General features: G+C 35.4%; 1 protein-coding gene across 9 annotated transcripts in view; it reads right to left on the bottom strand.

Moving 5' to 3' along the window:
* KCNT2 (potassium sodium-activated channel subfamily T member 2) overlaps positions 1–16006 on the bottom strand; it is a 375231-nt gene that overhangs the window by 259472 nt on the left and 99753 nt on the right. For all 9 annotated transcript variants that reach the window (XM_072814992.1, XM_072814994.1, XM_072814987.1 and 6 more), the window contains exons 2-3: positions 11981–12060; positions 9734–9833 (exon numbers count right to left, since the gene is read on the bottom strand). In XM_072814992.1, the coding sequence (XP_072671093.1) occupies positions 9734–9833; positions 11981–12060 (180 nt within the window). The remainder of the gene's footprint in view (positions 1–9733; positions 9834–11980; positions 12061–16006) is intronic.

Raw genomic sequence — 16006 nt, forward strand, 5'->3', positions numbered from 1 at the left:
GAGAATTCCAGGCAGAGGCAACAGCAGGTATGAAGGCCTTGAGCCAGCACTGTGGCTGGTATATTCCAGAAACAGAGAAGAGGCCAATGGGGCTAGAGCAAAATGGGTGAGGGGTGAAGAGGAGGAGGCAAAGTTACAGAGAAACAAGAGTTCTCACAGGCCATGGTAAGTGCTTCGGCATTCAGATCACAGCCGTGTAAAGAGCTGACTTAGACTTTAAAGGAAGACTGGCTGCTATTTTAAGAATAAACCAAAGGGGAGCAAAAGCAGAATTAGCAGGTCTAATTAGGAGGGCCGCTGCACAGTACCCAGGTGACAGAAGGTGGCTTGTGCCAGGATGGCAGCATTGAGAAGTAGTTGTATGCTGGATATATCTTGAAAGTAGAAATGACAGAATTTTCTAAAGGGGTTTGCATATGCTGCAGAGTGTGAGACCAAAAGACAAGTTAAGAATAACTCTAAAGCATTTGGCCTGAGCAACTGTTAGGTTGGAATTTGGTTCAGCTGAAATGTGGAAAGCTGAGAGTAGAACAGGGTTGGGGGAAGGACAGTACTGTCACATGTTGAGATGTGGAAGAGCACAGAAGAAGCCAAGGGGAACATGGCAAGTTAGAAATGCCTATTAAACATCCAAGTAGAGAGGATGAACACACAGTTCAAAGCAGGGGATGGGAAGGTGCTGGCTTCCTATGGTCAGTTACTTAAACAGGGAAGAAAAGCATCAAAAGATCAGAGCTGGGGCACCTGGGTGGCTCACCCAGTTAAGCATCTGACTCTTGGCTTCAGCTGAGGTCATGATCTCGGGGTCCTGGGATCCCCATATCCGTTTCCATGCTCAGCAAGGGGTCTGCTAGAGATTCTCTCTCTCCTTCTCCCTCTGCCACTCGTGCTGCTCATGTTCTCCCTCTTTCTCTCAAATAAATACATGAATACATCTTTTAAAAAATAGATTAGTGCTGAAGGCAAATATGAAAAGCAAAGGGCAAATATGTAAAAAATTCTGCTTCTCTGTAGGAATAATAAGGGGTGACAGGGTGGATCAGTCGGTTAAGCATCTGCCTTCAGTTCAGGTCATAAGCCCAGGGTTCTGGGATAAAGCCCCACATCGAGCCCCTTGCTCAGCTGGGATCCTGCTTCTCTCTTCCCTCTCCCTCTGCCTACTGTGCAAGCTCACTCTCTCTCTCTCTCTCTCTCTCCCTATCAAATAAATAAATAAAATCTTTTTTTAAAAAAAAAAGTAGGAATAAAAAAGATGAAGTGTATACTGAAGGAAATAACATAAATAAAACAACTAGTCCAATGCCAGAAAATAGCAAGAATTCCAAATATATAACCTTGCACAGGCTGAAAATCCCCTGAGGGTAGTGAATGTTCCTTTTCTTAGTTATATCTTGACTCACAGCAATATAAATACATGCTATGTATTCAATAAAGACATAGCAAAATAGCCAGAATTATAGCTCATTAAATAAAGTAAATTTTCATAAAGAATTATCACATAAATTTTTACACGTTAAAATTTCACTTCTTAATCTTTAACCCTTTATTAAGTACAGAATAATTTTCACTGCCTAATAAGCTGAAGAATAACCAATTCATTTAAATGCATACTATATCATCATTTTTCCATTTTACTTTGATCCTTTTTATTTTTTAATTTTCTTGGGCAAACTTCCACATGCAAAAATAATTGTACAAAAGCCAACCATCAAATTTGTTTTCTGCTTTGGAAATTATTTTAAATTTAGTAGGCTGGACAAGAACCCAAGGTGATGATGAGTTAAAAACTACACACTGCCAGTCCCCTTATCTACTACCTCCACCAAAGGATAGAGCTTAAAGTGGGAAATCTATAAATGAACAGAAATGCAATTCAATAAAAGCAACATGAGAGTGAACGAAAAAATAAGTTAAAATAAGTCAAAAAGTCATTTAATTCAAATAAGATAAAGAGCCACACAAGCTATATCTGAGACTTGAGATAGTCATGCATCCCAATAAATGCTGCATGCTTCAAGAGACACAATTAGATTTGTTGTTATTTTGTTTTGGGTTTTTGCTTTGGGTTATTTTTAGATTCCACATATCATTTTCTAACTTATTTCACTTACCATAATGCCCTCAAGGAATTTTTAAAAAAAAAGGTAATATCCAATATAACTGGAAATACTTATAAAGCTGGTATAAAAAAGAATATGCCTTTTTGGAGTACAAGAAAATCAAGAACAGTAAGGTATGTGAGTCTTTAAAGAAACTAACCCCATATTAACAATTACTCAGAGTACTTTGATTAGCAATAAAAATTACACAGGTATCCAGTATTAGCATTAGATAAACAGATAAAAAAAGATGTTTATTTTTTAAAAAGAATATAACTTTTCTTTTTTTTAAAGTTTATTTATTTACTTAAGTCATCTCTATATCCAGCATGGGGCTCAAACTCATGACCCTGAGATCAACAGTTGCATGCTCTTCTGACTGCCAGATAACCGAAGAAGAGACATTTAAAAATGAACTTAAAAAGATTATGTTCAGGGCATCCCTGGGTGGCTCAGTGGTTTGGCGATTGCCTTCGGCCCAGGGCATGATCCTGGAGTTCCGGAATCGAGTCCCACATCGGGTTCCCTGCACGGAGCCTGCTTCTACCTCTGCCTGTGTCTTTGCCATTCTCTCTCTGTGTGTGTGTCTCTCATGAATAAATAAGTAAAATCTTTAAAAAAAAAAAAAAGATTATGTTCATTTATTAACTGAAATTCAGATCCATTTAATTGTGACAAGTCCCTAAAATATGCTTGAGAAAACAAATTCCATAGAACATCTTTTAAAATTATAATACAAATGGGAAGAGTTAAGATGGTAGAGAAGTAGGGGGACCCTGGGCTGTCCTCCTCCCTCAAACTCTGCTGTATTGAGATCAGATCATTTGCAACACCCAGAAAATCCATCTGAGGACTGGGAGAGGTTGGTCACAGTTGGAGGGAGACACAACTGGTCACAGTTGGAGGGAGACAGTATGGCAAGTACAAGGTGCATGGAAGTGAACTGGATGAGAGAAAAACTGGTGCCATGGTTTTGGGAAGGGAGGGAATCCTTTCTGCGGAGAAAGGAAGGGGACGTTGAGACTGCAACATTGGTCATACCAGAAGAAAACCTCTCCAGACCAAGGACTGGGAGCAGGGGTACTGAATGGCATAGGTTTTTTGCAAACACCATGTGGAGCTCAAACTCAGGTTGTGGAAGAGCACGACGTTTGCCAGAGTGAAAGCTGTGGAGTACGCTCCTGGGGAGAAGAAGGCAGCTGGCTCCAGGAAGGGAGCACACACATGGGGTAGGGATTTCTGGGGTTGCATGGGAAGGCATTGTTCCCCTTCCTGGAGTACATTTGGAAGAGGATATATTGCCTCTCTGGGGGCAAAAGACCCTGCAGGCACCAACAAATGGCCTTTCATCGGCAGGGGACAGAGGCACAAGCAGAGGATAGATAAGCTGGTCACTGACTTTCACTGTGCTACACCAGAGATTCTGCACACCATGCAGGTGTAAGACATTTTCTATGACAAAAGACACCAGACACAGCAGGGCAAGTCTCTACACTGGAGGACAGGGGTGAATCTCTGCCATGTCAGGTCCTTTAAGATTTGGAGTTTTGTTTTGTTTTTTTAAAGATTGTATTTATTTATTCATGAGAGACACAGAGAGAGAGAGAGGCAGAGACACAGGCAGAGGGAAAGGCAGGCTCCGTGCAGGGAACCCGATGTGGGACTTGATTCTGGGTCTCCAGGATCACACCCTGGGCCGAAGGGGCGCTAAACCACTGAGCCATCCAGGGATCCCAAGATTTGGAATTCTGAATCCAAGCCATGTGCCAAAGATAAAATGCAGAGGAGCTATGGCCCAAAGCTCGCTGATGTCCCTCACTGCTCTGTGAGGGCTTCCTGAATAGCAGGGAGTGTGGGATCCCCTGTCAGGGACGAGAGAGTGGGGTGGCACCATTTCTCATCCCCTCCACCAACACCATGGCCCATAGTGGTGGAAAGACATGCTTACACCAAACCTCCCCTCCATGCCTGACAAGTGGGTATTTCCTGGGGCAGGTCTTACTCTGAGCCAACACAGCAGGCCACTCCCCCAGAATACCACGACAGGCAGAACCTCACATGCACCATGTCTACTGATCATAGAGTACTTCAAAGCATCACCTGCACTTCTGCTGGAAATAGGACCAAGCTTTACTTATATTTTTACTTTTTGTTTTCCTTGGGAATGAGGTTTATAGTTTTTTGTTTGTTAGTTGTATTTTTTTCTTTTCATTTCCTTTTCTCTCTCCCTCTCTCTCTCTCTCTTAGATCAAGGATTTTTTTTCTTTTCTTCCAGACTTATGTTAACAAACAAATCAAAGCAAATCTAGTCAAAGATCCAAAGCTTCTCCACTGCAGACAAGGAGGAACTCTGCCGAGGACTGATCAGTGGGAAAGAGCAGACAAAATGCAACAGCAGAGTGCACACAGCCTTCACCAGAAACATTTCCTGAAGGACCAGGCCCTGGACAGTTTTTAATATAGCATTACTCTCAGGTGCAAGAAACACAAGCTTTCAAAACACGCAAAATACAGAAACGCAGCCAAAATGACAGGATGGAGGAATACCCCCCAAAAGAAAGGTCAAGAAGAAATCATAGCCAGGGACTTGCTTAAAATAGATATATAAAATATACCTGAACAAGAATTTAAGACAACAGTCATAACTACTAGCTGGGCTTGAAAAAAGCATAGAAGACACCAGAGAAACTCTTGCTGCAGAGTTAACAAACCTAAAAACTAGTAGGCTGAAATAAAAAATGCCATAGCTAAAATAAAAAAAATAGACTGGATATCATCACAACGAGAATGGAAAAAGAAGTGGAGAGAATAAGTGATATAGAACATAAAATTATGTAAAATAATGAAGCTGAAAAGAAGAGGGAAAGAAAATTATTAGATCATGAAGGTAGACTTAGGGGACTGAGAGATTCCATTAAGTGAAGTAATATCAGTATCATAGGAGTTCCAGAAGAAGAAGAGTGAAATGAAAAGGGGCAGAAGGTTTTTTAGAATAAATTATACAGGAGAACTTCTCTAATCTGGGGAAGGAAACAAGCATTCAAGACCAAGGAGAAACTCCCCTCAAAATCAAGAAAAACAGTTAACCCTGAACATATCATAGCAAAACTTGTAAAATACAAAAATAAAGAGAGAATTCTGAAAGCAGCTAAGGACAAAAAAGGTCCTTATTCTACAAGGAAAGACAGGTTAAGGTTAGCAACAGACCTGTCCACTGAAACTTAATAGCCTGAAGAAAGTGGCAGGAAATATTCAACATGCTAAGTGCGAAAAATATACAATCAAGAATACTTTATCCAACAAGGATATCATTCATAAAAGAAGGAAAGATAAAGCGTTTCTAAGACAAGCAAAAAACTAAAAGAATTCATGAACACTAAACCAGCTCAGCAAGAAAAATTAAAGGAGACTCTTTGAGCTAGAAAGAATCCAAAAGCAACAAAGAACATAAAAGAACAGAGGCAATCTACAGGAACTGTGACTTTACAAGTAATACAAAGGCACTAAAGTTATATCATTCAGTAGTTACTCTCAATGTAAATGGACTAAATGATCTAACCAAAAGGCATAGGGTATCAGAAAGGATTTTTAAAAAGACCCATCAATATGCTCCTTAAAACAGACTAATTTTAGACCCAAAGACACTTCGAGATTGGAAGTGAGGGGATGGAGAACGACTTATTATGCTATGGACATCAAAACACCCTGGAGTAGCCATACTTCTATCAGACGAACTGGATTTTAAAACAAAGACTGTAATAAGAGATAAAGAAGGTCATTATATCATAATAATAGGGTCTATCCAACAAGATCTAACAACTGTAAATATTTATGTCACCAATATGGGAGTAATCAAATTAAAAAGTCCATGAATAGCAAACTTAAAGAAACTTGTTGATAATAATACAATAATAGTAGGAGGCTTTAACACATGACTCACAGCAATGGACAGATCATCTAAGCAGAAGATTAACAAGGAAACAATGATACACTAGACCAGTTGGATTTTATAGATATATTCAGAGCATTTCATCCTAAAGCAGCAGAATATAAATTCTTTTCAAGTGCACATGGGACATTCTCCAGAAGAGATCACAGAGCAGGTCACAAATCAAGACTTCGCCACTACAAAAGATTGAGATCATACCATGTATATTTTCAGACCACAATGCTATGAAACTAAAACTCAACCACAAGGAAAATTTTAGAAACACCACAAACACATGGAAGTTAAAGAGCACCCTATTAAAGAATGAATGGGTTAACCAGAAAAAAAGAAGAATTTATTTTTAAAATACATGGAAACCAATGAAAATGAAAACATGATAGTCCAATACCTTTGGGATGCACCAAAGGCAATCCTAAGAGGGAAGTAGTAATACAGGTCTTCTTCTAAAAGCAAGAAAAGTCTCAAATATACAACCTCACCTTATCTAAAGGAGCTGGAAAAACAACAGCAAATAAAGCTTAAATCCAGCACGAGAAGGGAAATAAGAAAGATTACAGCAGAAATCAATAACATAGAAATTTTAAAAAACTAGTAGAACAGATCAACAAAACGAGGAGCTGGTTCTTTGAAAAAACTGACAAAATTGATAAGCCCTGAGGCAGACTTATCCAAAAGAAAAAGAAAGGACTCAAATAAGTAAAATCATGAATGAAAGAGGAGAGATCACAACCAACACCTCAAAAATACAAACAATTATAAGAGAATATTAGGAACAATTATATGCCAACAAATTAGGCAACCCGGATGAAATGGATAAGATTCCATTTGAATGGTTGCTCTGTTAAATAATTTAGTTACCAGAAGTTAAGAGTGAATATTTATAAATGGGTAGGAACCTGGTTTAGAGTAAATAATCAAAGGGCAGAACTAAACAAACTCTTGTCTTTATCCTTCTGTGGGTCTGGCGTTTGAAATACTCTTTTGTAATATTTTACAAATAACCTAGAAATCTCCTAATAAAGAAGAGCCAAGTGATGAGGTAGCAGGAGGCAAGAAGAAATAATGGAAAGAACAGTATTCCAATTTTGTCCCAGTACTAGCTATAAATTTAGACATTTCACTATAGTTATTTGAATTAAATTCTCTTTTTCTATAAAATAAAGTTGATGGCTGCTGTACCCAAGTCACAGCAACACTGAAAAAAATTAAATAATGTAGTGTATTTTTTCCTAAATATTTATCAAATCATGATGAGATAGACCAAATAAACATCTAAATTAATAAAATTAAAAAAAATTAAAATCTGCCTGAAATTATCATTAATCATAAGATAGTTCAAATTGGAATAAAAGGGAGCTTCTAAGGATTGACCACACTACAAACCCATGTTTTGCAACACACTACTGGAAATCCTAGCTTCAGCAATCACACAACAAAAAGAAATAAAATGTATCCAAATCAACACGGAAGAAGTCAAGTTTTCATTCATTACAGACAACCTGATACTCTATGTAGAAAACCCAAAAGACTCCAACACAAAATTTCTAGTACTAATACAGGAATTGGCAAAGTCACAGGATATAAAATCAACACAGAAGTCTGTTGCATTTCTATATGCCTGTAATGAAGCAGCAGAAAAAGAAACCAAGGAATCAACTCATTTACAATTGAACCAAAAACCATTAAGATACAAGGAATAAACCTAACCAAAGAGGGAAAAGATCTATTTTCTGAAAAATATAGAACACTTATGAAAGAAATTGAGGAAGACACCAAGAAATGGAAAAATATTCTATGTTCATAGATGGAAGAACAAATTTTTTTAAATGTCTATGCTATCCAAAGCAATTTATACATTCAGAAATCCCTATCAAAATAACACCATCATTTTTCACAGAGCTAGAACAAATAATTCTAAAACTTGTATGGAACCAGAAAAGACCCCAAACAGCCAAAGTAATGTTGAAAAAGGAAATCAAATCTGAAGGCATCACATTTCCAGACTTCAAGACATATTACAAAGCTATGATCATCAAGACAGTATGGTACTTGCACAAAATCAGACACATAGATCAATGAAACAGAATAAAGAACCCAGAAATGAATCCACAAGTATATGGTCAACTAATCTTTGACAAAGCAGGAAAGACTATCGGGGCGGGGGCAGGGAGGGGTGGGGAGAGGAAACAGTTTCTTCAACAAATGGTATTGGGAAAAAGGGAAAGCCACATGCAGAAGAATAAAACTGGACACTTTCTTACACCACACACAAAAATAGACTCAAAATGCATGAAAAAAACTAAATGTGAGACAGGAATCTATCCAAATCCTAGAGGAGAACACAACCAGCAATTTCTTTGATGTTGGCCACAGCAACTTATTACTAGATTCATCTCTTAAAGGCAAGGGAAACAAAGGCAAAAATCAACTATCAGGATTTCATCAAGATAAAAAGCTTCTGTACAGCAAAGGAAACAATAAATAAAATTAAAAGGCAACTTATGGAATGGAGAAAATATTTTCAAATAACGTATCAGATAAAGGGCTAGCTTCCAAAATCTATAAAGAACTCATCAAACTCAACACCCAAAAAATATAAAATCCAGTTACAAAAAGGGCAGAAGACATGAACAGACATTTCTCCAAAGACATACAAATGCCTAACAAACATACAAAAAAATGCTTATCACTCATCACCAGGGAAATACAAACCAAAACTACAAAGAGATACCACGTCACACTGGTCAGAATGGCTAAAATGAACAACTCAGGAGACGATGTTGGCAAGGATGAAAAGAAAGGGGAACTCTCTTGCACTGTTGGTGGGAATGCAAGCTGGTGCAGCCACTCTGGAGAACAGTATGGAGGTTCCTCACCCCAATGTTTATAGCAGCACTATCCACAGGGACCAAAATATGGAAAGAGCTCAAATTTCCATTGACTGATAAACATAAATTAGAAGTGGTGTACACACACACACACACAAACACACACACACACAGAGGGATACTACATATTTATCAAAAAGAATAAAATCTTGCCATTTGCAATGATGTGGATGGACCTAGAGTTATCATGCTAAGTAAAATAAGTCAGTCAGGGAAAAACTCATACGTGGAATTCGAGAAACAAAACAGATGAACATTGGTGAAGGGAAGGAAAAATAAAATAAGATAAAAACAGAGAGAGAGGGGCACCTGGGTAGCTCAGTATGTTAAGTATCTGAATCTTGATTTCAGGTCATTATCTCATGATCCTGATATCAGGCTCTGTGCTCAGCATGGAGCCTGCTTGAGATATCTCTCGCAATCTCCCTATGCTCCTTCCATGCTCTCTTTCTCTCTCTGTAAATAGATAAATGAGATCTTTAAAAAAACAAAAACAGAGAAAGGCAAATCATAAAAGCCTCTTAAGTATAGCAAACAAACAGGGTAGCTGGAGGGGAGGTGGGCTGGGGAATGGAGTAAATGGGCAATGGGCATTAAGGAGGGCACTTATAAGGAGCACTGTGTGTTGTATTAAGTGATGAATCACTAAACTACACCTCTGAAACTAATACTACACTATATGTGAACTAACTTGAATTTAAATGAAATATTGAAAGAAAAATGAAATAAAATAAAACTATAATACAATTCAAAGTAATCAAAAGAATATTGTTGAAATTCAGACAAAGACACCTTACCATTCATTTCCTTGTGAAGGGTTTTCTAGTAGCACTCGGATTATGTATAATAAGCAGCTTAATAATTTGAGAGAAAAATTGAATAGACGAATTCTTAGACCTTTAAACAAACAACAAAAATTTAATTTTTATTTGAACTTAGTTCATGAAAGGCCAAAAATTGTCAAAAATAACAACTTTACAGAATTTAAATTGTATATGGAAACCACAATACCAAAATTGTCTAAACTCTTAAATTTTAGGTAGCTGAATTTTAATTAGCTAAATATTGAAACAAAAAGGGCCATTGACAGATCGTATGCACTGAGAAGGGCAGCAAATATTATACCTAAAAATAAATCTAGATTTCAGAATTCAGAAGCTACAAAAATCATGTCCAATCAAGATTGGTTCAAATATGCTTAGAAGTGCAAGCAATTTTTATATCCATGAATTTTGGAATAAATTTTAGCTAGCTAGAAAATCTAGCCACTTACAAATTCACCAGATAGTTTATAAATCTTTTACTTTCAGAACACCTTGTAGATTTGATTATAGAACAATTATAATCATGTATATAATTATATATATACACTCAATTAGTAGTTACATAATTGTAGAAGAATCATAATGACATTTGCTGGAAAGTACATGCATACACACACACTTTTTAGTTCAACCAGTTGAAACTTACTTTTTACTTAAGGTTGAATACCAATGAAATCTTAGCTTTTGGGGAATATTAAGACTGCCATGTATATATCTATATAACTGTGTAGATCACAGTTATGCAGCCTATAATACTAGATGATGAAGAAGGGCAATTAACATTAAGCAAAATATGCCTAAAGTCTGATTAATAGAAGCATTATCTTTCCTGTAATTATCAGGTGCTTTCTGATTCATGCATTATGAATAAAATTTTAAGAAAGTTCTTCTTACTATTTAATAAAATCTGGAAACAAAATGTCATTTTTTTTTACTCTGCTATGAGTGTACTTGAGGTAACATTTCTTAACAGTAAAAGGTTAATGCTTATTAATTGTGTAATTTCTCCTAAGCTTCCCTATTAAAATGGTAGGTACATTTTATAAGTTAGCTTCTTTAGAAAATCTTTTAAACTGTTAATGAAATTGCCCTGGTTTTTTAGAACTGGTCTCCTCAAATGACTTTAATCAAAGTTGGCTGCTGGTGAAGTTTTCAAATAATGCATCTATCTTTTCTAGAAAGATGGCATTGTTAATATTAAAATCCTGGAAACTTTCTATTCAGATGACGTGGCCCCTTTAGGTAACACTTCTTGGTGGAACTTCCTTGGAAATTCTAAACTGGGTTGGAGAGGCATTACCTATTATTGGCCTTAACTCTGCAGCTAACTTGCCATTAAGAATCTCTAACCAATGTGCCTTGCATACTGAAACAGTTCCTATAGTCAGTATTTGAAAGATTTACCACAACTCAGACTTTTCTCTTTGAACCCTATAGAGACACAACTTAATCTAGACCATCTCAAAAAGATTCAGGGTCAAAATTCAAAAAGAACAAAGTCAACACCAATCTAATATAGACCTTTTCATTATCTGATGACATTTTAAGCAATAATCCTATGGAAAACTGCATATTGACTTATTATATATGGCTTTTTAAAAATATGTGGTATTATAGGAAGGTGACAAATATCACTGACATATCAACCTTGAATGATCTTAGGTCAGTGACTAAGCCAATTTCATGTCTTCTTGAAGTTGCAGTGTCTCCCAAATTTATCTGATGATAAGAATCAGTGAGTGTGAAACTCTGAGCTGAGCCCTATACTTTCTGACTCAAAATCTCCAGAGAAGGATGCTAGTAACTGTACATTTCAGAAACCCCTGGATGTTTCTTGTTATCAAGTATGATTGGGAAATATTAAATTCTTCCTCAGTAAATCATATAATTATTTCTCTTTGGTCAGAGACTTCTCAGTGTCCGTCACAGTTAAAATAAGGAGACTCTACATTTAAATTATTTTCCTCAGTGTCTCCATTATTCCAGATGGTCCTCTCACAAGTCTGCTTATTGATGTGGGATTTGGGGAATCACAGGTATTCAAAAACCCTAACACCACCACATGTAACATCTATAGCTTTCTAAACATTTACTGCCTGGCAGACAAGATTATCATATTTATTCTACATAAAAGATATTTTGCAAAAGAATTACACAGCTCAATTTTTTTAGGCAAATATGTATAAACATATAGCCAGGAGAATAAAATGAATGACTTACTTGATCTCTGGTTTTTGATAAAAAATAACTTTAGTCTCTCTTTAAATGTGTTTTCATTCATATAGAATTCAACTTGTACCCTGCAAGCAAAAGACAAAAATATAATTAATCTAAAGATGAATACATAAGATAATAATTTTATTTAATGCATTAGATACTTTGAGAGAATCTCCACTATAGAAAATGAAAATTGAGTAAAATACTGAATTTTTTGGATAGAAGCAATCAGTTACTTTCTAATTCTAAACAGAATAAATTCATATATCATATATATTTAATTCTATTATATATATTAGCAGATATAATGAGTGGTATGAATAATTCAAAACAGCAATAATATGTGTCTTTGGAATAATTTTGAATCAATGTTTTCCCAAGTTTTTCTCCTGTCATTAGAATCAATTGGATACCTGAAGAACGCAGTTTGAATGCCACCACCCGATGTGCTGCATCAGAATCTTAAGGGACAAGACCCATGGGGAGCTTAGGTGGCTTTGTCAAGCCTTTGCCTTCAGCTCAGGTCATGACCCCAGAGTTCTGGGGTCGAAGCCCAATGTCAGACTCTCTGCTTGGGGACCCTGCTTCTCCCTCTCCCTCTGCCTGCCACTCTACCTGCTTGTGTATGCATGTGCTCTCTCTCCGTCAAATGAATAAATAAATTTTTTAAAAGGCAAAAAAGGGACCAGGCATAAAAGTCTATTTTTAAAAAGCCTTTCTCTTCAACCTGAGCCTATCTGAGACAACACATTATGGGACACTTTTCCTTTTTATTTATTTAGGCTCATATTAAAATATACATAGATCAACAAAGGAGTAATAATAACAAGTCAAATGTTAAAATCAACATAGATAGGTTATAAACCAGAAAAAACAATTAAGGAACTGAATATTATGTATATTCAATCTACAATACAATAATACCAAGTCTAAAAAGTAGTAGCATGCAAATTAATAAATACTTTTGCTTTCTCCCTAAATTCCAGCAAACTTCTAACATGTGATGTGTAATTAATATTTTCAAAATACTGAATGAGAAGAAATATTATGTTCATCATGATTTGTTAGTAATCATCACTTGAAACTTTATTTTTTTATTTGAAATGTTCTTAATTAAATGAGCTAAATACATTTTTGTTATGGTTCCAAAACAGCTAAGAAAGTATTTTAATGTTTATACAAACAATAGACTTAATTTCATTTCTCCTAATACCACAAAATTTTGATGATGTGATCTTTATAAACTAGAAACTTTAATTTGTAACTGGTATTTTGTAACTCTTAATTCCCGTCACCTATTTTGCAGCCCCAAACCGTCATCCCCTCTGGCAACCAAAATTTTGTTCTCTGTATCTGAATTTTGTTCCATTTTGTTTTTCAGATTACACATATAAGTGAAATTCTAGGGGTTTTTTTTAAGATTTTGTTCATTTATTCATGAGAGACACACACAGAGTCAGAGACATAGGCAGAGAGAGAAGTAGGCTCCCTGCGGGGAGCCCAATGCCCAACTCAATCCCAGGACCCCAGGAACAAAACCTGAGCCAAAGGCAGAGGCTCAACTACTGAGCCATCCCTGGAATTCTAGTTTTAAAATAAGTCATGGATATGTAATGTACAGCAGGGTGACTATACTCAATAATATTGTATTGAAAATGTGAAAGTTGATAGGTCAGTAAGTCTTAGAAGTTTTCATTACAAGAAAAGAAAATTTTTGTTAAGTCTATAGGGTAATAAATGGAAACTAGATTTATTGTGGTGATCATTTCACAATGCATACAAAATTTCAAATCATTATGTTTACACCTGAAACTAATATAATGTATGTCAATTATACTTTAATTTAAAAATTGCAATATCATCTAGTAGAACACTTACATATGCTTGCCTTTGTGAATGCAAACATTCATACACACATACATAAACTTACACACACGCTACAAAAGCAAATGCACATACATAGAGACAAAGAACTCAAGCAGTATCTTAGAAATCTACTGTTAAGTCTGTTTCCCTTGGCTTTGACTGAAACAGTAGTTCATTTTAAAGTAAATGTACTACTGATATCAAGCTAGACTATTTCAAATTCGCTATGGATACAAAAGCAAATCTGAAAAGACATATGGCTATTATGCAAGTAACTCAGCAAAAGGCAGTGCAGATTTGCTCCAGAGTTATCAAATTTATAAGACTATGAGTCCATTCTTCAGATAATATCTAAAGTTCAGTACTGGGTATACAACAGAAGTTTAACTAAAATTAAGTCATTCAAAGCCTTATGCAAAATAACAAGGGATTTGGAAAGCTTTTCATAGGAGGACAAGTTTAAAGAACTGGAAATATTTAGCCTAAATATGAAGAGTTAGCAGTAACAGAATGGCTGTCTTTAAATATTGAAGTGGCCATCATTATTGAAATGAGATGACTCACAATATGATGCTCTATTGCATAGGATTAATCACAGAGAAATGGGAGAATTAGGAATGAGATTACCCAATTTTAAAATGGCCATCATTGTGAAGTGAAGAGCTCTCCAATATATATAAATGTACCAAAGACTGGATAACAGCTTATAATGCCATGACTGTTTTTTTCCTGAAGTAAAGACAATTTTGCATGAGATAAATTCTCTCATTAAATGACTTCCATATTCCCTTCTCATTATAATATTATGTGAAGTAAAACTATTAATTAATCTAGGAATCTCTCTGAGTCAACATGAATACCAAGGAACACAAGGCACTAAAGTGTAAGTTTATACCAAGGATTTTTAAAAGCTAAAACTAACACACAAACAAAGCAAAACACTTCTGGATCCATGTCACCTCTCAGGTACAGAAAAATGACCTTTAAGGTAACTACTCATGATATTTAGTAGAGCTTTCTTTTATTTTTTTAATAATTACTCTTCCCAGAATCAAAGCCAGTTATAACGTATTATTCTTGGAGACCTTCCTAGCACCATACAGTTAGTTCTCTTATACTCAGGGACTTAATAGAGTTGAGTGTTTATCCTTCTTAATTTTTCCAAGATTTTAATTCATTTTAAATATTCTCTTTGTATTTTCTTTTCCAGATTTAAACGTGCTTTCCCTGTTTTCCTTCTCTCCATCCATCCTTCGTTCCTTCCACTCTTCTGAATGCTCTCCTCCTATTTAACTTTGTCTGAATTTACCTCCATCCATCAACTTAATGTACTCTTTCTGGATTTTCCTGCAGAACCCTACAGTTTTAGACACATTTACCCTAACGTAATAGTGGAATTATAATTGTATTTAATGAGAAATAATAATAAAATGGAATTGTAATTACTAGGTGGTATCTACTCCTATTGATGTTTTTATGGTTTAATATTAGCTTTATATTGGTCAAAAATGTTTTATTGTTTGATTTGCATAGACCCTACATATTCTTTGTGACATTTCTGGATATTTTATAATTTTGGTTGCTATTTTTTTTGGTTGCTATTTTTAAAGTGTTTTGTTCTAACCTTTAATTTTCAGTTTTGGTATTGTAAATGGCTACTATGTTGAATTCTTTCATATGCCGTAATTTTTTTCTTCAGGGTTATTCCTTAGGTTTTCTAGTCAAGCATTCAGGTCATCTAAAAATCTCCAGTATTTTTATTTACATTTAATTGTTATTATGTTAACTAGTACTTATTGAAGAAAAAATATCAACTGTGGTATGCATTCTCAGAAGGCCTCTTATACTTTAGCAATAATTATACCATTGACCCTCGGACTGCAAAAAATATTTATATCTTACTAAAAATCATATCAAGAGTGGATGAATAGTGATTCATCTTGAGTTAATCAAACAGATGGTACCTCTTGGAGATTTTTTTTGACATTGATTTGGTGAATTGTTTAAACAGTTTTTGTATTATGCAATTATTTTTTTCAGTTCCAGACTAGTTTTGGTAGCAAATTATTTAGGTAATTTACTGATGGATTCATTTTCTTATATTTTTAGGAGTTTTTCTTCTGTAGTCATAACTAAGACTGATGTGCTATCATCTTTAAGTCT

Source organism: Canis lupus, chromosome 38 (assembly GCF_048164855.1).
Source record: "Canis lupus baileyi chromosome 38, mCanLup2.hap1, whole genome shotgun sequence".
NCBI lineage: Eukaryota > Metazoa > Chordata > Mammalia > Carnivora > Canidae > Canis > Canis lupus.